The following is a 26,707-nucleotide window of genomic DNA, read 5'->3' as shown; positions in this document are numbered from 1 at the left end:
CCCACATCGGCCGCCTCTCATTTCTATGCTAACTGGTACATATAATTTCCCTTCCCTTCTGCTGCTATCTAGAGCATCTCCCTTGTAACAAGTGCAAATTCTTATTGTGGATCTGTACACTTCAAGCAAGACCAAGTTGATCAGGATAAACTCATGAAGGACTTGAAATAGCTTTGATTGATTGCTTTCAGCAATTCTTCTGCCAGACTGAATAAGCTCCAGAATGGAACATGATAGCTATTCTCCCATTCTAAAAAATATTTTTCATAGCAGCATTAACTTTTAGCACTATGTTGTGGTTTCCATTCAGATCAGCTTGCAGAAAACATTTGTAATTTCTTTATGTTGAGAAGAGGGCCCAACTACTTTTTAACAGCAATAAGGAGTATGTATGATACACGTTTTTTTTAAAGTGCAGTAATTGGAAGCTATATTTAAAATGTAGACCTCGTGACCATAACATCTGAACAAATGATATTTTTTTTGTCCTACTCTTTCCAAAATCAGGTTCCTGCTTTTTATATATTTTGGATTAATAATTGTTTTGTCTAAATGAAGATATTTCCTAAACCAGCGGTCACCAACTGGTGGTCTATGAGAAAATTTTGATGGTCCGCAGAAAAATTATTTGCATTTCTTATATTACACTAAATCAGGGGTCTTCAAATTACAGCCCTGGGCCAATATGAGCAATATGTGTGTTGCTGCAGAGAGTCTCCCCCTTTGGTATCTTTTTGTGTGGATCGGAGAGGGGCAGAAATTCCAACTTGGGGTCTGCTTCAGCCTCCTGGTGCGGGGCTTTGGGCAAAGGCTGGAGGGAAGAGCCACTGGTGGCAAAGAGCTGGAGGGCCTTATTCCAATGGGACTGCATTATGGCCTGGAACTGGCTGACCTTCTCAGCCCACTGAGCCTCTAAGCCTTGCACTCCCACAGGTCTTCCTTCTGCACAGAAAGCCTATGATCGTAGTCCTCAGTGAGGTGCTTCTGCTAAGCCTCTTGGTCTGATCAAATTTGAAATGACCTGTTTTGCCAACTCTTTCTCATGGTGGCTGCTTAGCTGTAACAACAGCTTCCTGTTGGGGCCCAAGAAGCCCAGACGGGGAGACGAGCAGTGGTTGAGAGGGGAAGGATGAGTAGAGGCCGGCTAGGCGCCCCTTGATGTGAGTGACATTGAGTTGGCCATGACCACCTGGCCACACCCACCTAGTCATTAGACAGATCATATTAGTGGTGCACGGGATTTAAAATTATGAATTTAGTGGTCCCTGAGGTCCAAAAAGGTTGGGGACTCCTGTCCTAAATAATGGATGTGGGAGTTTCCTCTTTGACCATGCTCCTTTTTGCTATTTTAGTGCTGAGTGCTTTTGGAAACAGGATTGGGTGGATGTAATTTCTTCCATTAAATTTTTATTCTAATTCTATTTTCCTGAAAGATACTGCTTGCTATATTTATATATTGTTTTGAGGAGGGAATTTTTAGTGAAAATATTTTAAGCAGGAAAATGTTTACCTATTTTCCACATACCTATATTTTTCTCCTGAAAATTAAGAAGCTAGTGCGAGAGCATATTTAAAATGTGTTCTTAGTATAACATGTACTTTGCCTTGTGGTGGTGGGAGGGGGTATGTCACTAAAATAGGGTGCATCAAAAATAAAATACTATCTTTTGTTTAATTCACAGTTCTGTAGGGTTAGTAACTCTGCCCAGAAACAATACAATCTTGGCAATTTCTTCATATATCATAAAAATGAATGGCCGATTTATCCGCATAGTATCAGGCAAAGAGTATGCCATGATTTCTGATCCAGTGACAGCTGCAGCTTCTGTTCCTTTCTCATTCACTTCAATGCTTGCTCTTTGAAGAATCTAAAAAGAGTGAAAATGTAGGGAGATTTTTAGCAAGATGCTTACATTTCCAATTGTTGGAAGAAATGTCCTTCTGGGTTCAGTTCCAAGTAGGGAAAAAGACACTGGAAACATGGAGGCTGCTTACAAAGATGGTTTAGTGGTGGACAGGATCACATGGCTTGAGCTCCTGAACAGAAAAGGGGGAACACATACTTCCAGATGTTGGGTGAGGAAGAAAAAAAGGCAGAGATGCTGAAAGTCCCTGGTTTTATGCCCTCACTGGGCTTTGATCTTGAGCTTGTATTCTGATTGGTTGCCCCATGGCTCCCACGGGGCCATGGCTGTCTTTTGAGTCCAGGTTTGGTTGAGCATTGCTTCTTCCCAAGTGCCCTGTGGTGAGATGGGTAAAGGGCTAATACTATCATGCCTTAATCCCATCACCCTGGAGCTGAAGGGGGATATCTTTGTTATGCAAAATACACTGGCTCGGACCTTGCTTCTTCCCAAGTGCCCTGTGGTGAGATGGGTAAAGGGCTAATACTATCATGCCTTAATCCCATCACCCTGGAGCTGAAGGGGGATATCTTTGTTATGCAAAATACACTGGCTCGGACCTTTTAATGGCCCATTGATAAAGGTGGGGGCTATTAAGAGTGAGTCTATTTCCTGCCTAAAAACATGTCTGTCCATTTCTTATCCAGGGAAATATAATATTCTGCCTTTTCAATATTTCCCAGGATGTTTCATTTTTCTAGGAGAAGGCTGGGTTTTAACTTCCTACAATATCAACCGGTCCGCCTCTTCAGTACAGATTTCCACTTAACTTACTCAAAACTGTTCATGCATACTTCCCCCCTCCCCCCACACTTATATGGAAGCAGCATCCTGAATCCACAGCTACAAACACTTTGTCTCAATAAGAACATACTGGGGATACGCCAGCATTGAACTTCAAAAAATAAACATTCTGTAGAAGGGAGATTAGGAAAGGGAAATTAAAAGGGGTAGCCCAAAAGATCAAATCTCTCCGGACCTCTGGACCTGATGGAGTCCCAAAAGTCACTAGGGTAGTTTATGAACACAGTCAAGGAAGTTATTAGTAGGAAGCAGGTTTTCCCCAGAACAGGAGTCCCCAACCTCTATGGTTGGTAGCCTGGCTGTGGGGCGTGTGTGTAGAGAGGAGAACTGGGCTGCATGAGCAGTGTGCACACATGGGCACAAGTCAGGGGTGGGTTCCTGCCAGTTCTAGCCTCTTCTATAGAAGAAGTTCCATAAATCTACCGGTCCATTTAGAACTAGTTCCAGCTCCCTCGCCTCGCCCGTCCGCACCACGCTTGCCCCGCCCGCCTCTCACTGATTGGCTGGCTCACCAATTGCCCCGCCTGCCTTTAAGAGTCCTATCTAAACCTTAAAGTCTTAAAGCTGTCAAGTTTGAAGACCCCTGGGGTGTTTTTCCTTAAAGGGTTAGGGGTGCAAGGGTCTTGTAACTTGACAGCTTGACAGAAGAGGTTCCACAAATCTACAGTGCTGTTTAGAATGAGTTCCAGCTCCCTCCCCCCGCCCGTCCGCACATCATCAAGATGAAGAGTGAGAGGAGGAATTCTGGGAGTTGAAGTCCACAAGTCTTAAAGCTGTCAAGTTTGAACACCCCTGAAGGTTTTTTTCTAAAGGGTTAGGGGTGCAAGGGTCTTGTAACTTGACAGCTTTAAGACTTGCACACTTCAATGCCAGAGTTCCTGAGCCAACATTTTGGTTGCTAAGCAAAAGCGTTGTTAAGTGAGTTTCACCACATTTTACAAGTTGGCCACGCCCACCCAGTCACATGACTGCCAAGCCACTCCCACTCAGTCACATGGCTGGCAAGCTATTCCCACAAAGCAGGCCACACCTACAGAAAAGGTTCTAAAATTTTTTGAAACCCACCATTGGCACAAGTGCACACCAGCCCGCTGCTCATGCAAGTCACAAGGGAAGAGCAGAATTGGTCCTGCATCCCCATCTGCGTGATCAGGCAACACGTGAAATCACACCCCCACCAGTCCACAGAAAAGCCTCTCTCCACAGAACCGGTTTCTGGTGCCCAAAAGATTCGAGGGGTCACTGAACCTGTTTCTTTTTTCTTTTGCCTCCAGCTAAAGTAGCTAGCATGATGAAATTGAGAAACAAACTGTTTAGCAAGTGGGTCTCCAGTAAACGAATGGGTTTTCGTGTTATTTGTTGAATACGTTTAGTTGAAGAATATAGTAAGCTGCAGAATTAACAAATCGTTTTTTTACCTGTGATATTTTTGCAAATTTATGAATTGTGAGATGGCTTAGGTCTGCTTTATAAGAGAAAAGATCTTTAATTCCCAAATCCTGAAGCAGCTGATCCATGTAATATGTCTGATCTAGTTTGAAGCTTGGAAAGTAAATATCCATTTTCCTGTAATGTAAACAAATACAAATGCAAGTTGAAGGTAAACGTGCATATACTGGACTTTGCATGCACAAAAAACATTGTAAAGATAAATAGCAGGCAGCAGAACATTTGCATATTGTTGCCTTCTTTCTGGATGCTATGAAATTTTGAGCACCAATGATGCAAAGGCAATGCATGTGACAAGTCTTACTTGAATTAATTGGATAAGTATAACTTGTGAAAGAGAAAACTATATGAAAATTTCAGGCATATGGAAGGCTTTCACAAAAATGATGCAGAAGATCTTACAGAAGTTATAGACCTTTTTAAATAAGTAAAAGCCAATTCTTTTTTTCTCAGTAGACTCGGTAATAGGGAACTCAATGGCTTTTCTTTATTTTCGATGAAGCAATATATTGTAAAGATCGAAGGTGTCTTTGGCAAATTTCAATGGCCTATTCCCAGTTACTCCCTTTTCTTCCTCTTCTTGTTATTTCTATTGACATTTTTTCTGTTTGGCCATTTTAATTTGTACTACAGGATTTTGTATCCAGGATTTTAGGAATCAAAAATGTGATTTGATTGTTATGACTTATACCTGATCTTCATGGTCTGAAGCCAAGAGTCCACAAGCTCATTGGTTAGATGGTCTTCAACAAACATATAATCAGCTTCCTTCACAGGCATAACAATCAACATCTGCACACTTCCTTTGTATGGCAGCTTTATCACATTACACTGCAAGGTCTTATCAAATATGGAAGCAATCCTGTCTGTTTTGAACATCGTTGGCACTTGAACAGTCCTGTAATTGTCTATATAGAAAGTTTCCAGCTCTGTAAATTTAGCAGAAAATGGATGTAGCCATTTGCCTGAGAATATAAAGAAATGCAATGTTATTTTATATTGTGATATAATCCAGAATTATTGAGGGAAAATTCAACAGTAATCCAGGTACAAATCAGCCTGATTTACTTCAATTTAAAGATGAATTTCTATTCTTCCATAGTATGACTGAAACTTTAAATCTATACTCCACTCCTATGTTTGAATCTCTGGTTCTGATCCAATAACAGGGGCTAATGACTGTTTCAAATGAGATTCCTTTTCATAAATAGGAGCTGCACATTAACCGAGTCTCTTGTTAGAGGAGTAGTGATTAATTATATGAATCACCAGTTCAATCCAGCCCCATTTCATTTTGAAAAGCCGATAAATGCTACTCTCTTACTTTTTCATACTGACTGGCTCCATGCATCAGTGTGCAGTTCTACTTCACTGTCACAGATGAATACTGTAGAGCCAGTGAGCTCCATGATCAAATGGAGACTTAAATCTGGACTTCCCACCACTTGAGAATAATCTTACTCAGTACATTTAATCCAAAATTCATTCATTCATATCTAAATATTATCCTGCTCTAACCATTTCTTAGTTCGGGCGCCACCTACTTTGCTTGCAATGCCAAGGCAGAACATGGCCTCATATGAGAAGTCAGTGGCACCACATTTGTTATCTATGCTACTGACCAGTTTTCCTTCCCTATTGGGGATTCAAAGGTCTCTCATTCCACTATCATTCCCAGCACAACTTTGTGGGATCAACAACACTTCTTTGAATAGCTATGGAGACAGAACCAAAGTAGTGGTGGGATTCAATTTTTTTTACTACCGGTTCTGTAGGCGTGGCTTGGTGGGCCTGGCATGGCTTGGTGGGCCATGAAAGGGGAAGGTTACTGCAAAATCTCCATTCCCACCCCACTCCAGGGGAAGGTTACTGCAAAATCCCCATACCCTCCCGATCAGCTGAGACTCGGGAGGCAGAAAATAGATGGGGTGGGGCCAGCCAGAGGTGGTATTTACCGGTTCTCTGAACTATTCAAAATTTCCGCTACCGGTTCTCCAGAACTGGTCAGAACCTGCTGAATACTATCTCTAAACAGAGGCTCCAACGCAATCCATTTTGGTCTCTTAAAAGCTATTGCCTTATTGTTCAATGTGATTGTGCCAATTCTCCCTACTCCCATCTACCAAGAAATGTTTAGTTACCTCCTTGTAACCTCCCACTTACAATGGGTGCCATCCTGCATGTTTTCCAATTGCTTAAAACTCACCGAATCCTCTAGGAATTAAATTGCCCCTTAATGTTCAACATAGCAGATGTCCTCATCCTCCCTCATCTCTCAGCAACGCACTTTATTGCAACTTTGCAATTAGAAAAGAATCAGAGCAAGAGCTAAAAATACAGAAGTGAAATTAGCAATATTTAATTGCAATAGGCTTTTTAGTTGCCATGGTGCTCTTTTCAAATATTTGACAGGCAACAGCTGGAAATATCTTTCTGGTCTCATTCACTCCCCCCCCCCTTTTTTTTTGGCTATGAAAATGATAGAGAAATGAAATTCATGATATTCATTAAAACAATAGAAATTCAACAATATACAGGCCATATAAGGCAATTTTCAATCCCCCCCCCCCATGAAAATTGCAAGGAGAGGTATCTCTTCTTGTATCTGCACATCTCTATGAGGCCTGGCTTTGCTTCAAAATCATATTCATTAAATATTTGATAGGGGGAGAGAATTCACTTGATAGCCTCACTACATTCAGCGCAAAGTATTTACAGAACTCTGTACATAGAACTCCTTCTGGACTTACCATTACATTCATAAAGATCAGAAAAGGCATAAAGAGGCATCATTTCATTTCACTTTCACATATAATAGTCTTCATCCCTACTACAGGTCTCTTAATACATTAGGGTAAGAGAAGGTGCCATTTGAATTTCTCTTAAATACAATTTTTAATTAAAAAATATTAACTGGAATTTCCCTTTTGCTATGGGTTCAGACAAATAGGATAAGAAACATGCTCATGTGCTAGATGATTTATGCAGCAATATGTGAATATCCATTTTTCCAGATCACTCCTTCCCTTCTGCTTGTGCTGGATCTCAGGTCACAGAAACCAGGAGCCATGCTGGCTCTGGAGGTTCTAGCAATCAATATCTTAAACAATTAGGAGTCACCAGACAGGGAATATCGTGCTCTGTTTTATTATTGTAGAACTGTAGAAAATGTAATTTCTTGATCCTGATTTATACAATAATCATTTATTAAAACTTGGGGGGGGGTCATATTTTATGTGTGCAGGATCAACCTCAAAAAACCTTTGAAGAGTCATTTAGGTGAAATGGATTGTGTAAAAATTGTATCAATCAATCAAATAATTGATCAATCAACTTCCCCTTGAAATGATGACTTGATATTCTGGTCCAATTTAAAAAATAGAGTTCTGAATATTTCATGGGGACATTCAGGGGCTTTGGTAATTTCAGTTTTTCCAGTGACAGGTTTCTACAAAACCATGAGGAATTCAGATATCATAAAGGTAGTCCTCAACTTATAATCAGTGGCCATTCAAAGTTATGACAAGACCTCCTATATTGTGGTGGCACCGTGGTTAGAACGCAGTTTTGCAGGCTACCTCTGCCCACAGTCTGCAGTTCGATCCTGATGGGGTTCACAGTTGAGTCAGCCTTCCATCCTTCTGAGGTTGGTAAAATGAGGACCCAGAATGTTTGGGGCAATATGCTGACATTGTAAACTGCCCAGAGTGTGCTGAAAAGCACTATGGAGTGGTAAGGCTACGTCTAAGTGCTCTTGCTATCATTATTGCACCCCCTCTGTCATTCACCCTTAGGAATGCTGCACTACCTACCTGCCTATTTCCCCTCACCTATCATACTCTGTTGACCCCACTGGGTCTTTACAGGCCTTGGGTCTGCTTCCCAACCCACTAGGCCCCATATATTCTTGCTCAATTACCTTTAAATGAAAAGTAGCAAGCCACTTTGTTGCTGGGTCACATAGTGTGATCCTGGAAGTGGCTGCCATTTTCTGAGTGGCTGCATTGAATTGTGGTTGCTCAGAAAATGGTGGCCACATCCAGATTCATGTTACATTGCCCAGCAAAAAGTGAGGACCCCAAAGAATGGGAAGCAGATCATGGGATGTTTCAGAGATTGGGTGATGGCTTAGGAGACCTGGGGTAGGTGGACTTAGGCCTCTGGTAGGCCTCCTAGGGCCTCCCCTCATCCCTGAGGCACCCATGATCTACTTAAGGACCTACACATAGTCATTTAATGACTGCATCAAAGAGAGCAGAGGGTAGTGGTTGGCTGTCATAACATGCAACCATAATGGGTACCACTACCTGTACTACCATATCTTGGATTTTTCACCTGTCATGAAGGCAGTGAATTGTCTTCAATTTTACATGAAATAGCACTGTACATTCCTGAAGGTAAGTAATTTTCATAATTTCTCCCACCTAAATAGCACTGGTAGCATTTGCACTGCAAGTTTAAAATAAGAAATGCGGACCAGAAATGATAATAGGCATTACTGCGTGGAAATGGCTACGAGGAGGAGCTTCCGGCAATGGCGGTCGCCTCTTGAGCTCCGGGAGATGCTACAGAGCTCCAATGGGGCAATGGGTGCTGTTTCCGGCCCTCGTTCCATCGGAGGGCCGAGAGTCGGACTGATGAACCACCCGGGCTGGTTTTGGACCTATTTCGGTCCGTCAGGGTGGTCGTGGTGATCGAGGGGAGGCCATAGAAGATCGTCGGCAGAGGAGCGCGCCGGCATAGAAGCGCGCCGGCAGAGGAGACAAGTGGAGCGACAGAGCGGCCGGCAAAGAGGCGAGGCAGCCGACTAGGAGAGGCCGAAAGAAGACCTGAGGCCAGGCGGAATGGAGATAGCAGCAGCTGCTGGTAAAGATGCCTCTACCAAGGGCCTTGCCGAGGCTTTTTCGCGGAGGCTTCTCGTCATCCTTTGGCGGCTCCCTGGACTCCTGGAGGCGCCGGAAGACCAACGCCTGGAACAACGCCTGGGTGAGCGCTGGGTGATAGCCTGGTTTATTGGACCCTTCAGGTGGGCACCAGGACAGAGTGGGATAGGATGGTGGCTATGGTGGCTGGGGGGGCCTGGATCATCTGAGGCCTCTGGAAGATCTGGCCTAGGGCCATGGACTGGGCCTATGACCATGGAGAGGCTGGAAGGCTGCCTGGGATTATGGTTATCTGGATACCTGGGCCAAGATTGCCCCCCCCACCCACCAAGGACCCTGAATCTCTGTTCCTGAGCCTATGCCCACCTAGGACCATCTAAGACTATGGAGGGTTATCATCTATTTTACTATCTTACCATTTACCAGCTGGGGCTATCACCCATTTTTTCTACCATTTTTTCCATCTTCGCCATATCCGTCTAATCTTATCATCTGGACATCTGCTCCCCCCCCCACTCTTTACTCTTTACTGAAGAATCATCCAGGACAATGCCTCTTACCCCCCCCACACTGACTTATGAGACTAATGCCTTTTACCCCACCCCCCCATACTGACTTATTTTTACCATCTACAGCACCTTAACCCCCACTGGAATTTTGATAATAACCTATTCGAGGTTAGACTTGCTCCGCCTGCGGGAGGCCCCTCTCTCGCAGGTTTGGCCCTTGGCTCTTTCAAGGGCCCGCCTCGAGGACGGGTTCGTGGACCCCGAGAGGTGCAGGAACCGGAAGTTAAGGGGATTTTTAGTAAAATGTTTTTTATCTTTTTTAGGGGGTTCCAGGGTGGGGGGGAGGGCTAATCAGACCGGGAGGAGAGCCAGTGCCGGACAAACAGGTGAGTCTAGGAAGGACGGGGATGCGGTGGAGGGGGGGGGAAATAAAGGTCACTCGAGCAGAGGGTTGTCCTATTACAACGGTCGTGGGGAGGAGGGGATGCGAGGACAGGATAAGATCCCAAGGTCGGTTGGGAGACCGTGGCTGCTGGTTACGCCCGGTCGCTTGTACCAACCCCTGCAGTCTAGGTGGACAGGAACTACAGAGCCAGGGCCTGTGGCTGATGCTCTGCAATGCAAGGTCTGTTACCAACAAGGCCCCCCTCATTAATGAGTTGATCTCAGAGGGGGAGCTAGACCTTGCAGGGATAACGGAGACCTGGTTGGGCCATGAGGGTGGTTTACCCCTCGTGGAAATGTGCCCACCAGGTTTCCGGGCATTCCATCAGCCCCGGGCCCTGGGTAAGGGTGGTGGGGTGGCGGTGGTTATTCGGGAACGTTTAGAGCCGAGGGAGTTCACTGTCCCTCAGATACCCGGGTGTGAGTCCCTTGGTGTGAACTGGGGCCCAGGGAGGCAGTGGGGCTTGCTGATTGTATACTTGGCTCCTCGCTATGCATCAGCAGCCCTGCCCGAGCTCCTCGAGCTAATCTCAGCGACGGCAGTTGAGACTCCCAGACTTTTGGTCATGGGGGACTTCAACTTGCTGTCAACGGGAGCGGCTTCCGAGGTGGCTCGGGAGTTCATGGCTTCCATGACGGCCATGGACCTGACCCAATTAGTTCAGGGCCCCACTCACGAAGGGGGCCACACACTGGACCTCATTTTTGTATCTGAACAGTGGACGAGTGATCTGGGAATAGGGGACTTAGTCATCACGCCCCTGTCATGGTCAGATCACTCATCCCTCCGGCTGGACTTCCCTGGCGCTATCCCCCACCGCTCCGAGGCGGAACCAGACTCTACAAGCTGGTACCGCCCCAGGCACCTGATGGAATCGGACAGATTCCAGACGGAGCTTGGGCCAATACCTGTAGCCCTGTCCCGCTCCCGCTCCGAGGACCTAGTGACTGCCTGGAATAGGGCGACGACTGGGGCCTTGGACCGGGTTGCGCCTTTGCGACCTCTCCTGCGACATCGACCCACCCGGGCTCCTTGGTTCACTGAGGAGCTAAGGGTGATGAAGCGCCACAGGAGACGTCTAGAGAGCAGGTGGAGGTCCTCACACTCCGAATCTGATCGAACACAGGTAAGAGCCTATTTGCGGACTTACCTTGTGGCAATAAGAGCGGCCAAGCATAGATATTGTGCCGCCCTTATTGCGTCCGCGGATAACCACCCTGCCACCCTGTTTCGGGTGACCCGCTCCCTTCTATCACAAGGGACGCGCGAGACACCCTTACAGGGAAGAGCAGAGGAGTTTGGAGAATATCTCCAGGACAAAATCGATCAGATCCGGAGCGGATGGACCTCCGTCAGTGGACCAGACGAGCCGTCAACAGCGAGTCTTGAGAGACCATTCTGGGAGGAGTTTGACTCTGTTGCCCCCGAGGATTTGGACAGGTTGCGTGGACGGCTGCGGCCCACCACATGTTCAATGGACCCGTGCCCCTCCTGGCTGGTACTGGCAGCCTGGGAGGTGACACGAGGCTGGCTTCTGGGCCTGGTGAACGCCTCATTGGGTGAGGGATACTTACCAACCGCCTTGAAAGAGGCGGTGGTGAGACCCTTGCTCAAGAGACCTTCGCTCGACCCAATGGAGCTAGCTAATTACCGTCCAGTCTCCAACCTCCCCTTCTTGGCGAAGGTTGTTGAGAATGTGGTGGCGCAGCAGTTCCCACGACACCTGGACGAATCCGACTATCTAGACCCACGCCAGTCCGGCTTCCGACCCGGGCACAGCACAGAGACAGCCTTGGTCGCGTTGGTTGATGATCTCTGGAGGGCCAGAGATAGGGGTTGTTCCTCTATCCTGGTCCTATTAGACCTCTCGGCGGCTTTTGATACCATCGACCATGGTATCCTATTGCGCCGGTTGGAGGGGATGGGAGTCGGAGGCACCGTTTTGCGGTGGTTCGGCTCCTACCTCTCCGACCGGAAGCAATGTGTGTTGACAGGGGGGCAGAGGTCGTCCCTGAGGCCACTCACTTGTGGAGTGCCACAGGGGTCGGTCCTCTCGCCTCTCCTGTTCAACGCATACGTGAAGCCGCTGGGTGAGATCATTCGTGGTTTTGGGGTGGGATACCACCTGTATGCTGATGATACTCAGCTGTACATTTCAACCCCAAACCACCCCAACGAGGCTGTCGAAGTGATGTCCCGGTGTTTGGAAGCCGTCGGGGTCTGGATGGGGGACAACAGACTCAAACTCAACCCCTCCAAGACCGAGTGACTGTGGGTACCGGCACCTCGATTCAGTCAGCTGACACCATCGCTGGCCATAGGGGGCGAACAACTGTCCCCTGTGGAGCGGGCGTGCAATTTGGGCGTCCTCCTTGATGCCCGGTTGTCAATAGAGGACCATGTGGCAGCCGTGGCAAGGGGGGCGTTCCACCAGGTTCGCCTGGTGCGCCAATTGCGCCCCCTATTGGACCGGAGTGCCCTGCGCACGGTCACTCATGCGCTGGTGACGTCTCGCCTGGACTACTGCAATGCCCTCTACATGGGGCTTCCCTTGGGACGCATCCGGAGACTGCAGTTAGTTCAGAACGCAGCCGCGCGGGTTATCATGGGGAGTACACGTTACTCCCACGTAACACCTCTCCTGCACGAGCTGCACTGGCTACCTGTGGCCTTTCGGGTGCGTTTCAAGGTATTGATCACCATCTTTAAAGCGCTCCATGGCATAGGACCTAGTTATCTGCAGGATCGCATCCTACCACACACGTCCCTGCGACCTATCCGCTCACACAGGGAGGGACTCCTTCTGGTGCCGTCCGCTAGGCAATGCCAGCGGGCGACACCTAGGAGTAGGTCCTTCTCTGTGATGGGCCCAACCCTCTGGAATGACCTCCCCCCTGATATTCGAACTACCACCGACCTCCGTTCCTTCCGTCAAAAATTAAAGACTCACCTATTTCAATCAGCTGGCCTGGCACTCTCTTAGTTTTACCTCCTGGGGATATATTTTAATTGGGTTTGGGTATTTTAATTGGGGATGTTTTTAGGGCTTTTATGGTATATTTATTTCTTCTACAGCCTTATCTCCTCCACCCAAATGTATTTAACTGTTTTATATTATTGTATTTTTATCTGCATTTGGCTGTACACCGCCCCGAGTCCCTTTTTGGGAGAGGGGGCGGTTTAGAAATCCAAGAAATAATAATAATAATAATAATAATAATAATAATAATAATAATAATAATAATAATAATAATAATAATAATAATAATAATAATAAATATCAGTGAAGTATGTCACATGAGAAGGATAATTGATGTGAATCAATTGGCCTTTCCACCCATAAACAAAACATATAGGAAAAGGAATAATAGCTTTGAGAATGGACCCTTCTGTTGACACATTTAGGAGATTAAGTTAAGGACAGGTTTCCCACATTTTTTACAGAGAGACACTCTGATAAAGTTACTGTGGCTGGTGCCCTGAGCTCTCCTCTTTAAAAACCATGAAAGAATTAATGAAAAAAAGTTACCTTGAAATAGTATGTAATTCAGTAGAATGATTTTAGCATGCTGATCAAAAGTGTGAAACAGTGTAGGGATCACACCTCTTGTGTACTTTTTAATGTGCTCATTGATAATTTTTTTGGCAAGAGTAGAGTTGTGGAAATCAACTGACAAAAATTCCATGTCAAAATATTTCTTGGACAAGTTATGGAAAGCATCCTTGATCTGAAATTCTTCCTGGATGAAAGAGAAGCTATTCTGCGAAAGAGTGAACTCTTCATTTTGGGTGATGTTAAGCCTTAGTTGTTGGAACAAAGTCAGAAACTGCTCCTCTTTTTCTTTCATAAACAGCAAATTTAAAGATTGACTTATTTGGCGGTGGGTTGCCCCTTCTGACGCCAACATGAATGTTGCTAGAGTAAAAGACAGTGATAGCGGGGAGAAGAAGATATTGCTGTCATGCTGCAGTGCTATTTTCCTGTAGAGATTGAATCCAAAATTGTTAATTTTTTCTGTGAAATTGTGCAAAGAGACTAATGATGAGGGGCTTTCACTAGATGACTTTTGAGTAGTATCATGTGGATATTGTTTATCAGAATCATTGAAAGGGAAGAGATTTAACACTAAGCTCTGTGGTACCTCCACTTCTGAATTTTCTGCTATTCCATTCGATATGTACATTTCAGCAATCAGTCCAAAGAAGACCAACAAAAAGTTAGTTTTCATTTTGCACATCAGTTGCTTCTTTCTGGTGAAAAGAGTAAACATAAATTGATGACACAAGTTAATATTGTAATTAAAAAAGAAAGGATGTTTTGGCATTTGGAGGCTGTAGTACAACCCCATCCAACTCATTTATCCCAATATCTTTTCTAAAGGTAGCATCAATGGGATTATCTCATGTTAATTTATTACTTTCACATTAAAATAAACTAAGATTAGAAATCTTCCCAAATTCATTTAGTGTTCTTTTTTACACTGAAACAACACAACAATAATGAAAATACTAAAGATGCTTCTGCATTATTTCATATTTAAAAGTCTTACTAAAGATGTAAAAATTTATTGACAGAATCCCCATTAAACATGGATCTGATGGAAAGACAATTTTTATGTAATCTAGTAATGGAAACTGTTGATCAGAAAGAAAGAGATTCTAGGCAAATTGACTTAGTCTTTCCAGTCTGATTAGATCATATTTTAAAAGAAGAACACTTTGAATAAACTTTAAAACAACCCTGATAGCAATATATAAACCAATTCCACTTTGCAACCCACAATATTTTTCATTATAATTTTAAATTAAATGCAGATGCTTCTATCTTACCTGCAGGACAGTCTCTTTTTTACCTTTCTGAAGCCTGAAAAAGGAAACAAGTTACAACATTAAGGTGAGGTAAATATTTGCTATTCCAAAGTGTAGTTCCATAGTTTTGTCTGTTGTAGATTAACTGAATGACAAACAGGAATGCCTTCATTTTGCCACAGAACAGAGTTAAAGAGGCAATAACCAGATTCCAGTAAGTAAGGTCTCTTGGGTAGCTGGATTTAAAATTAAAGAAATAAACAATAATAAAGAGAAAGATACTTGTTATATTAAAGGGCTGTTCACAAACTCTAATTGATATTAATCAATCATTGATAGCATTATGCCAAGTGATGCCCTTGTATATCCTCCCCTAATTAAGAAAATAGCACTGTTTCTTCTTTGTTTTTAAATTGCTGAGTGACTTTCTGACTGAAATTATGTACTTTTAATGTATTGCAATACACCAATGCCAAGATGTCAATATTTATTTATTTGTTAAATTCATTTGCTGCCTATCTGGCTAAGGGGCTACTCTAGGTGGCAATATATAGTTGCTCCATTTCCTCTTTTACTGTGCTGAGCTTTCCTGTGTTCATATTTCTTATGTTTCAGATTCTCACTGGCAAAGTTGGACATGGACCATTTGGACATGGGTGCTGTTAAACCACATGGCAACTCAATATTCAGCTGTGGAATAAACCAAAGCCAAGCCATGGGGTGTTAGCATCAGCACCCCAGGATGCTTCAGGCAATCTGTTCATTAAACAGTTGTGGTTTTTCCATTTTGCAGCTGTTTTTTCTGGGTGCTGTCAGAAGGCTAGTGATCTGCTATCCCTGAGTACTTTGTAGAGTTACTACATTGAAAAATATGATTCCGGAACTTCAGTGAAGTCTGGTAATTTGCCTGAAATATGGCTACTTCTGTTTTTGTCAGGCTTAGTTGGAGGTGCCATTTTTTGAAGTATCTGGAGATCTTGAGAAAGGATGCTCTCTACATCACTGAAGTTGGTTCTTTGGACTGTAGGAGTCATATCATTGGCATAAATAAATTTATGAGAAACATTTCAGGCAGGTCATAGATCAGTGGTTCTCAACCTTCCCAATGCCACGACCCTTTAATACAGTTCCTCATGTTGTGGGGACCTCCAACCATAAAATTATTTTCATTGCTACTTCATAACTGTAATTTTGCTACTGTTATGAATTGTAATGTAAATATCTGATATGCAGGATATATTTTCATTATTACAAATTGAACGTAATTAAAGCATATTGATTAACCACAAAAACAATATGTAATTATATATTGTGAAATGGTTTGCTAATGAAAATAATATATATATATACAATACAATACAATAGTAGAGTTGGAAGGGACCTTGGAGGTCTTCTAGTCCAACCCCCTGCCTAGGCAGGAAACCCTATACCGTTTCAGACAAATAGCTATCCAACATCTTCTTAAAGACTTCCAGTGTTGGGGCATTCACAACTTCTGGAGGCAAGCTGTTCCACTGATTAATTGTTCTAACTGTCAGGAAATTTCTCCTCAGTTCTAAGTTGCTTCTCTCCTTGATTAGTTTCCACCCATTGCTTCTTGTTCTACCCTCAGGTGCCTTGGAGAATACTTTGACTCCCTCTTCTTTGTGGCAACCCCTGAGATATTGGAACACTGCTATCATGTCTCCCCTAGTCCTTCTTTCTCTTAAGCTAGACGTACCCAGTTCCTGCAACCGTTCTTCATATGTTTTAGTCTCCAGTCCCCTAATCATCTTTGTTGCTCTTCTCTGCACTCTTTCTAGAGTCTCCACATCTTTTTTACATCATGGCGACCAGAACTGAATGCAGTATTCCAAGTGTGGCCTTACCAAGGCATTATAAAGTGGTATTAACACTTCATGTGATCTTGATTCTATCCCTCTGTTGATGCAGCCTAGAACTGTGTTGGCTTTTTTGGCAGCTGCTGCACATTGCTGGCTCATATTTAAATGGTTGTCCACTAGGATTCCAAGATCCCTCTCACAGTTACTACTATTGAGCAAGGTACCACCTATACTGTACCTGTGCATTCCGTTTTTGTTGCCTAAATGTAGAACTTGTACATTTGTAGAAATGTAGAACTAAATATAATATAACCTCTAACCTTGTTACAAAAAGTCCATGAAACATTTCAGTTGGTTACAAAATAAAATTAAAACAGAGAAGAAAGACAGTAAAAAAAAGGGTCAAAGAGAAGTACAGTACTAGATTGGATATCCCCTCCTATTTTTCATCCTGTCCTGGTTCCTAATGATTTATAAATTGTTGTTTGTAACTAATGATCATAACTATTATTGTGACCTATGACCTATTACCTGCTGTTTATATGTACACTATGAGTTGGTGCACTGGAGAAATTCCTTGTGTGTCTTAAAACACTTCACCAATAAACATTTCTATTCCTATTTCATTCTATTCCTATTTCATTCTATTCTATTCTATTCTGTTCTATTCTATTCTATCCAATTCCTATTTCATTCCCATTCCATTTTCCTATTCCATTCCATTCTATTCTAAGCATGGAAGCTTAAAACTAAAAAGATGTAGTGCTTTATTTTGCTGAAGAAGTTTTGTGACGGCTACCTTTTTCCCCTCCTCTCCTAAACTCCTGGAATCCTCTCACTCCCAAGTTTTCCAACCATTCATTCATTCATAGATACCACGGGAAGGAAATGAAGGCGGGTCTCCTTGTGAATGGACAGAAGTTTTTACAGAAAAGGGAAAACCCAAACGTCTGGAGCCAGCAGCTGCAGAGCGGCCGCATGAACTTCTGAATCTCTGAGGAGGAGGAGGCTGCGGACTGAAGGGACATCATCACCATCCTTCCCACCTCAGTTGTTGGCACCTTCTTCCTGGCCTCCCCTCCCCCTCTCCTCGCCGCTGGGAGACCAAGCTGAGCCCGGCCACCTCTCAGGGCACTGCCTCGCTGGCGCTCGCGTGCTCCATTCTCCCCCCTCCTCTCCCCTCATCAGGCGCAGCCGTCTGATCCGCCCACCAGTGCCTCTCATGTCACAATTGGCTGGGCGTCGGCTGTCCTTGCACCGCTGCTCCTGTCAGGTAGCCCTTCCCTTTCGCTAGGCAGCGCCCCCTGGCTCTAAACAGTGGCACGCAGGTGTCTCGGTTCCTAAGACCATCAAAAATATGTGTTTTCCGATGGTCTTAGGTGACCCCTGAGAAAGGGTCGTTCGACCCCAAAGGGGTCGCGACCCACAGGTTGAGAACCACTGTCATAGATGTAAAGTTACAAAGAGAAGGGGATAGCACTGGTCCTTGTGATAGTCTGTTGTTCATCTTACAATACCTGCTTTTATTGAATTAGACTTAGAATAACTTTATTGGCATTTTGAATATACACTAATCGGCATACATTAAAATGAAATTTCATTGCATACAGCTCTCAATGGGCCACCACCTCCAATATATGCTACATAAACATGACAGAATAAATAAATAAATATAAAATGATGCATATATCCACATATATTATATGACACAGAGAAACAACACAGTCTAGTTCAGATGTATACATGAACATGGGTGAAAGATGAATCTTGCGAGTTTACCAGACAGATGGCATAGGGAACAAAGCTGTTACAGAGTCTGCTACAAAACTTGAAATAGCCTGTTACACAAAATGTTGCCAATCAAGGCAATGAATCAAGGCAATGGTGTTGTGACAAGGTATAACCTTGATTAGTTGGAGGAGAAGTCCTTCTCTCCAGACTGTATCGTAGGTCACCAAGAGGTCAAGAAAAATAGAGACATTTCTTTATTTTCCTTTGGAGTCCATTCTCCAGATAAGAAGTTAGTGCAAGGATTTGATCACTGCAATCCGGATTGTTCTATTTGGATTATAGATTCTACTGCTAGAGCTATTCTATAACACAAGCCTTTCTAAAGGTTTGTGCGTGACACATAGAAGAGCAAGTGGCCTGTAACTTTGGGGAAGGTTTGGATCTTTCCCTGGTTTCAAAATTGCAAGAATATAATGGCTTCTGATATTAGAAGCAATATGTAATTATCAGGATCAATGGCACTGTAAGGGAGAACATGACCCTATGCAAGATGTTCATATATTCTTGAACGTGTCACTACTAATTCTCCTCTCCTGACAACAGTTAAATCCTTGCTCCCCTTTCTCAAGTTTTAAAATAATGTAGGTATATTTTGTTTAACCAAACCAAGCTAGGCTGCAGAACCTGGTTGACCTTGGAGTGGACAGATAAGTACGTTTAGCCTCGGTGAAGTTAAGAAAAATCTACCAGAAGAAGACAGTGAAAAGTCACCTCTGCATTATTACTAAGGAAAGGATACGAATATGTGCAGAATTTGAGCCCAACTTAGAAGAAGCATTTTTTTCACTCTTTATTTAGTTAGTGATTTCTGGGACAGAGAAGACAGGGACAGTGGTAGGAATGTCAAAATCTTTGGACAAATAGTGAAGAATTTGGGACTCTTCCATGTCTCACATTCATAATCAGCATTTTGGAGTCAGTTTAGATACTAGAATGTATCTAGAAAGATGATCTTCCTGACTGGTTATTTTAAATTGGGGTATTTTAATTTGGTTTTAATCATTAATTAATCTAGGCATTATTGTACAGACTTATGTTTAATTTGTTTTTATGGGGTTTTGTAATTTGCTGTATATAATGTTTTTTATAATGTTTTTATTCTGTCTGTACACCGCCCCGAGTCCCCTAGGGGAGAGGGAGCGGTTAACAAATCCAATAAAAGTAAAGTAAGTAAGTAAAGTAGAAACAAAAAGCAGCAGCATTTTTCCATAGCCACTAGATGTCACAACAACCCTTTTGCTGTCAGTGGAAAGACAGTTTTGAAGCAAGCTCATTGCATGCCTTTCCCAACCCAAGAAGGGGGGGGGCAGCTTCTTTCAGCCCTGCCCTTACTCTGTTTCCTGAACTATTGACTGTTACTAGGAGGTCATGAAATACAGGGATAAGGAAATTATCTGTATGTTGCAAAATATTGAACCTATGAGAAGCTGCACTAAGGAAAAACCCACACTGGATTTAGAGATTAAATTAGACTTTCTCAAGGTGATGCCTTTTAATTGCCTTGCATTACAATGTCGACCATTCCCAGAGAACTTGGGTTTTGGTGGCACAGTGCTATGTATTTTGAGAGTATTAGGTTAGCCAAAGATGGATAAGACCTGGGTCTTTCAATAGCTCCTGCACTTGGATTGCCAGTGAAACAACAAAATCTTCAAGCAGAGGAGGGATAGGCAATGTGAATACTATTTGCTTGTGAATTTATTTATGTTAAAACATATGCTATCTGCCATTTTGTGACTATTCTTATAAACTTGGCCTTTAAGGAAAACCAGTCCTTTCCGGTTATTGCTATATTTCCCCAAATTTGTCTTCCCCAGGATTACATTCAGTCTGTTCTCCCACACATGTAGTTCTTTTAAAAGCCAAAACCAGAGTGAAGCTCTCAAGATACCTAAAAAGGAAAGATGCTGAATATCATCAATATAATCAATATAATACCAATTCATTTTAAAACCATGTATGAAACTTTTAGTAGATGTTTAATAACATGAAAGATGGAAGGCTGATTTCAAAAATTTCCAAAAGCCTGAATAAAATATTCCTAATATTACATTCAGATGGTATCCAGAAAAACAGTGGAAAAATCCATTGCAATGTAATAGCCTTATCCCAAGGCTTAGTGGAGTTAGGGTCAGGTAGCTAGGCAGAGTTAAGAGCTTTCCTTATGGCTCAAACAAAATAGTTTGTTTGAAAACACCCCCCCCTCAAAAAAATATGTTTTAGATGTTGCTTTGGTGATGTAAGTGGTCCAAGGAAGAGGATGAATAACTGAACGGCATATTTCTATTGCTCTGTTCACCATGACTACCCTTTCCCCATATTTGCCATTGATGTTTGAAGATCCTACATTCTATAAAACAAATGGAAAATCTTCATAATCATAGCTTGAAAGGATTATTCTTGGTTTCCTTGAGGATTATTTTAATGCCCTGTTGCTACTATTAGTGTGTTGACTTATCAGAACTGTTCTGCATAAGAAGGCACTCTGCTTTTTGTTAGATATTAGCATATATCGGTGTAAGTCTCCACTCAGGTCCGCCGCTAGGGCGGGAACAAGGGATCGTTCTGATTGGACGAGAGGTGTACCCGATCCCTATAAAAGGGGAACTCTCAGACCACACACCAAGCTGGATCACTACTACTACTAATAAAGAGCTGTTAAGTCACTTCTTGTCCGGAGTCTGTTCTCTCGTTGCCCGAATCTAACATTGGTGACGAAGGTGGGATCGAGAGACAGATAGGACGAAGAAGCTACCTCCAGAATCCAAGGATTCGATCCAGCCTAGGAATTCGGCGGAAATTCCGGCAGCCATCTCAGCGCGGCAAATTCAAACGCAGACAAGATGGCGATGCACACTCCTCCAGCTCCATTCAACCCAATCGCCGATCATTGGGAATCCTACATGCTACGGTTCGAGTGTTTTCTCGAGGCAAACGATTACGCAGGAGTACCGGACTCTCAAAAGAAGAACATATTCCTGAGCTACTGCGGCCGAGAAGTTTTCGAAATGGCCAGAGATCTCTCAGAACCAACACCCATACAGGCGGTATCATGGGCGGCGCTAAAACAGACATTGCAAACACATTACGCGCCAAAACCTTCCCGCCACGTTCGCCACCAGGAATTCAACACGAGGAACCAGAAGGCGGGAGAATCAATCAACCAATATGTTCCAGCGCTCCGGAAAGCGGCAACGCATTGCGAGTTCAGGGATCTGGATGAGCAAATCCTGGCGCGACTCATATGCGGGTTGAGAGACATTTCTCTACAGAAACGGTTGTTGGCCAAACCCAACTTAAGCCTACAGATTGCACTCGATGAGGCAAGAGCTTCCGAATCAGCGGACAGATCATCCGAGACTATACAACGCGGATACAGCGCGATCCAGACCGGAGCCAGACACGCTAGAGTACATTATGAGGACACCGATCAAGAGGTCAAGGACAGCGAGTTCGAAGACAGCCATCGTATGCGGAGCAGTCACTCAAGACCGGTGGGGAAACCCGAATTCCGTTTGCCACCATGTGCAAGTTGCGGAGGGAACCACCGCCGGTCTACCTGTCATTTCAGAAATGTTGTTTGCTCGCATTGCGACAAACTGGGGCACATCCCACGAGTGTGCCGGAGCGAAGTCCCTGCCTCACAATGGCAGCCTCCGATGTACCGCCGACAGAAGCCCAACCCAGGGGCTTGGCGGAAGAACAAAGGGCGCCCAGAGAGAAATCCAAGGGAGTTTGCCGAGAGTGAATATACTCAAAGAGCTGAAAGGGCGTATTACCAGAGAGCCGAGAGAGAGTATCCCCAGGATACCGATGCCGAGAGAGAGTTGACCCAGAGAGAACCAATGCAAACCTATCTCACAACGATAGGTCAGGTCCGCACCAAGCGGCCTAAAAAGCTGAAAATCACTGTCCTCCTGGAGGACTCCCCTTGTGAGCTTGAAGTCGACATGGGATCGTCCCTGATGATCATTTCATGGTCAGTCATGAAAAGGGCAATTCCTAGCCTTAAAAAGCGCCAGCTGCGAACACCAGACATCCTGCTACGAGACTACCAGGGGAACAGGGTCCCCATCGTGGGTCAAGGCACATTTCGGGTGCAGTTCAAGGACATCGTAGCCCAGCTGCCCGTGATCGTCGCCAGCGCGCCATTACAGAGCCTCCTGGGACTGGATTGGTTCGAAGCCCTGGGGCTAGAAGTCACCGGAATCAACGTCGTAGAAAACAGCAGCGCAGAACAGATTTTTAAGGAGTTCGAGGATGTGTTCAGCCCTGGTCTTGGTAAGTATGTGGGTAAACCAATATCATTCAATCTAGACCCCAACGTGGCGCCAATCCGACTCAAACCTAGAAGAGTGCCTTTTGCGCTCCGTCCCAAGATTGATAAGGAGATTGATAAGCTCGTAGAACAGGGGATCCTTGAACCGGTGGATCACGCGCGCTGGGAAACCCCCATCGTGATCCCAGTTAAACCAGATGGGTCAGTCTGCATCTGCGCGGACTATAAATGCACAATTAATGTCGCCCTACAACAGAGCGCGTATCCTGTGCCCGTAGTCCAGCACCTATTGCACTCGTTGGGGCCAGGAAAAATATTTGCAAAATTAGACATGGCACAAGTGTATCAGCAGTTGCCTGTGGATAGCGCCACGGCGGAGGCCCAAACTATAGTGACGCACAGGGGTGCTTTCAAATGCAACCAGTTACAATTCGGCGTAAGCATCGCTCCAGGTCTATTCCAATGCGTCATGGAACGGCTTTTACAGGGGATACCAGGAGTCGTCCCCTATTTTGACGACATCTTGGTGTCAGCTGCAAACGAGGAGCAACTACTAAAACGTGTTAGAACTGTTTTGGCCAGAATCAGAGAAAAGGGTCTCCGCCTCAAAAAAGAAAAATGCCAAATTAATGTGCCTAGCATAGAATTCCTGGGGTATAGAATCGATGGACTGGGTATACACCCAACATCGAAGAAAATTAAGGCGATCCAGGACGCCCCCACACCATGAAATCAGACCGAGTTGCAGGCATTCCTCGGACTTCTTAACTTCTACAGCGTTTTTCTAAGACAGAAAGCTACCGTCGCTGAGCCGCTACACCGACTCCTCGCCAAGAACGCGAAATGGACATGGGGACACACCGAGGCAGCAGCCTTCGCCGCAGTCAAGCGCCTGCTCACAACCGACTCGTTACTCATCCAATACAGCCAAACTCTACCACTGGTATTGACCTGCGATGCATCACCTTTCGGCGTCGGCGCAATTCTCAGCCACAGAATGCCAAACGGGAACGAAGCGCCCATAGCATTCTACTCAAGGACTTTATCATCGGCTGAAAGAAACTACAGCCAGATGGACAGGGAAGCGTTAGCCGCTGTGGCAGGAATCAAACGTTTCCACGAGTATCTCTACGGCCGCAATTTCGAACTCATCACAGACCACAAACCTCTGCTTGGTCTTTTGGTGGGAAACTGCCCCACAGCGGTCTCACTCTCCCCGCGCATGACCAGGTAGACTGTTTTCCTGGCTGCGTATTCCTACAAACTGATACATCGACCGGGTTCCACACTAGGGCACGCTGACGCACTCAGCCGTTGCCCACTTCCAGAACTATTAACAGACCCCACTCCCGAGATACCGGTTTTATTGATTGACTGTTTGGACTCAGGACCAGTTTCTTCTTTGGACATTGCTAGATTTTCTGCCAAGGACAATGTAATCAGACAAGTACAAACTTGGGTATGGAGGGGGTGGCCAAAGGAAAATGTGGGACCCGAATTCAAACTGTTTTGGTCAAAACGCGATGAACTGTCGGTTTTACAAGGTTGTTTATTATGGGGGGATCGAGTTGTTGTTCCATACGCGTTGCGGAAAAATGTTTTAGAGGCATTACATGTTGGGCATCCGGGGATCGTAAGGATGAAAGCGTTAGCTAGGAGTTACGTTTAGTGGCCAAACATGGACAAAGAGATAGAGGAATGGGTAGCCACTTGTGACCCGTGCCAAGAATCTAGACCAGCACCCCCTGAAGCGCCCGCCACAGAATGGGACAAACCGAAAGCACCCTGGTCGTGAATACACATTGATTTCGCAGGACCAGTCCAGGGGCAAACATTTCTAATAGTTGTGGATGCATACTCCAAATGGTTGGAAGTAGTCCTAATGACTTCAATCACGGCAGAGGCAGTCATTAAGGTACTACGGTGACTTTTCGCCACTCATGGCCTGCCCAACCTCCTGGTCTCAGATAACGGGCCCCAATTCACGGCCATGCAATTCAAAACATACCTAGCAAGTCAGGGAATTCGGCATGCCCTTGTCGCGCCATTCCATCCGGCCTCGAATGGACAGGCGGAAAGAATGGTGCGAGCTGCAAAAGAGGCCCTCGCTAGGATGGGCCCAGGTGATTGGCAAACACGAATTGACCATTACCTACTAATCCAGCATATTACCCCTAGCGCCACGACGGGTAGGAGCCCCGCTGAACTCCTCATGGGCCGCCGTCTATGGTCTCACCTGGACCGACTTCACCCAAATTACTCTGCCACATCGCCCCCAGACTCTACAAGCAAAATTCGGAGTTTTAGCATAGGGGATTCAGTATACGCCCACAACTATGCAGGGGGAACACTGTGGATGCTGGCAAGGGTAATTGGTATCACAGGTCCACGATCATACTTGCTGGAACTAGAGGACGGTAGACATTGGAAAAGGCACATAGACCAACTCCGGGGCCGCCTGGCGCACTCTAACCTGCGATCTGCTAACGAGGACTATATCCCGTCGGAAAGTCAGCAACTTGAGAGCCCGAACACAGAAGACTACAGCACCCCGGAGCCTAGAGTGGAACCGGAGATCAACGACGGATCGGAACAGCATCCGAGCAAGGAAAGCCTTCCACCTCCCGACTGCGAAACGAAAAAAGCAGAACAAGCCGATCTCACGCCCACTCCAACTCAACCCGAACTCCGACGATCCACCCGTGTAAGACAGAAACCCACATATTTAAAGGACTTTGTTACTAACCGGAACACTCCGTCTAAGAAGGGAGGGGTGTTAGATATTAGCATATATCGGTGTAATTCTCCACTCAGGTCCACCGCTAGGGCGGGAACAAGGGATCGTTCTGATTGGACGAGAGGTGTACCCGATCCCTATAAAAGGGGAACTCTCAGACCACACACCAAGCTGGATCACTACTACTACTAATAAAGAGCTGTTGAGTCACTTCTTGTCCGGAGTCTGTTCTCTCGTTGCCCGAATCTAACACTTTTCTTCAAAGTCTTTTCTGTGTTGATTTCAACATTAAATAAATTATTACATTAAATAAATTATTGTTACAATGACCATAAGCTGATTTCTAAGTAGACCATAAAAGTGTCAGTTTCTTAAGATGTAAATCTTCCCAAGGCAATTTGTGAGTTAAAAATGCATTTCTTGAGGGAAAAAAAATTGTTCTTCTCTTTTTTTTTTAAAAAAAGGATTTCCTTATTACTATTTCTTTCCAAGTGAAATAGGACTTTGTTTTCCTTAATTACACATTTTTAAAAAGCATCCTGAAACATAAACTGAAGTCTTAAAGTGGTCCATGCAGCTAAGGAGAATCTTGGTGATATTAGCATTGACATCTCTTCGTCTTTATTTCGTTTGAAAGTCAAATTGCTAATAAAATGGGAGACCTAGGATGAATGGAAGATGCTGGAATGGGAAATACTGGAAGGTTACTAATTTTGAATGTTGGCTACAATGTTCTATAAAAGTAATTTTATGACAATTTTAAAGTATTAAAACAAACATAGCTGCTTTTAGCACTCAAGTCTCTACTACATAGTTTCTTTTAATTGTATTCAATCAATTAAGCAGAATTTATCACATTCCAAAAAACAACTCAAGAGTCCAAATTGTAAACTTTCCCAAAGAATTTATACAATGATACTGTATACTGAAAAATGAATAGGATCACAGAATACTAAAATGTTTTACCCTAATCATGTTATGATATTTTACTCCATTAATGTACTATATTAGACAATAAAAATATTATAGAATACAATCAATACATATTTTAGAATTAACCTACCACTGAAATATCCCAAAGACCAGACTGGGGACAGATTGTCTTGGAGAAGAACTATATTTATGATTGCTAAAAGTCGACATTGATTTGACAGCAATAGCACTAGCAATAGTTCTTAGACTTATATACTGCTTCATATTTCTTTACAGTTCTCTCTAAGCGGTTTACAGAATAAACATATTGCCCGCAACAATCTGGGTCCTCATTTTACTGA

At 44.2% G+C, this 26,707-nt stretch overlaps 1 protein-coding gene and 1 long non-coding RNA gene across 2 annotated transcripts; one reads left to right on the top strand and one right to left on the bottom strand.

Moving 5' to 3' along the window:
* Window positions 1–1,653: 1,653 nt before the first annotated feature.
* SERPINA10 (serpin family A member 10) lies at window positions 1,654–14,883 on the bottom strand. Its single transcript, XM_081936414.1, has 5 exons — window positions 14,825–14,883; window positions 13,524–14,245; window positions 4,849–5,122; window positions 4,127–4,274; window positions 1,654–1,868 (listed from the first exon to the last, which is right to left on the bottom strand). The coding sequence occupies exons 2-5, from the start codon at window positions 14,230–14,232 to the stop codon at window positions 1,677–1,679; spliced, it is 1,323 nt and encodes a 440-aa protein (XP_081792540.1). The 5' UTR covers window positions 14,233–14,245; window positions 14,825–14,883; the 3' UTR covers window positions 1,654–1,676.
* Window positions 14,884–14,943: 60 nt separating this feature from the next.
* On the top strand, window positions 14,944–15,586 carry LOC309383630. Its single transcript, XR_014173879.1, has 2 exons — window positions 14,944–15,017; window positions 15,419–15,586. It is a non-coding gene; the product is annotated as an uncharacterized lncRNA (long non-coding RNA).
* The last annotated feature ends 11,121 nt before the right edge of the window (window positions 15,587–26,707 follow it).

The sequence above is a fragment of the Natrix helvetica genome (genome assembly GCF_964273705.1).
Source record: "Natrix helvetica genome assembly, chromosome: 1".
NCBI lineage: Eukaryota > Metazoa > Chordata > Lepidosauria > Squamata > Natricidae > Natrix > Natrix helvetica.
This window is presented reverse-complemented; position numbering and strand designations above follow the sequence as displayed.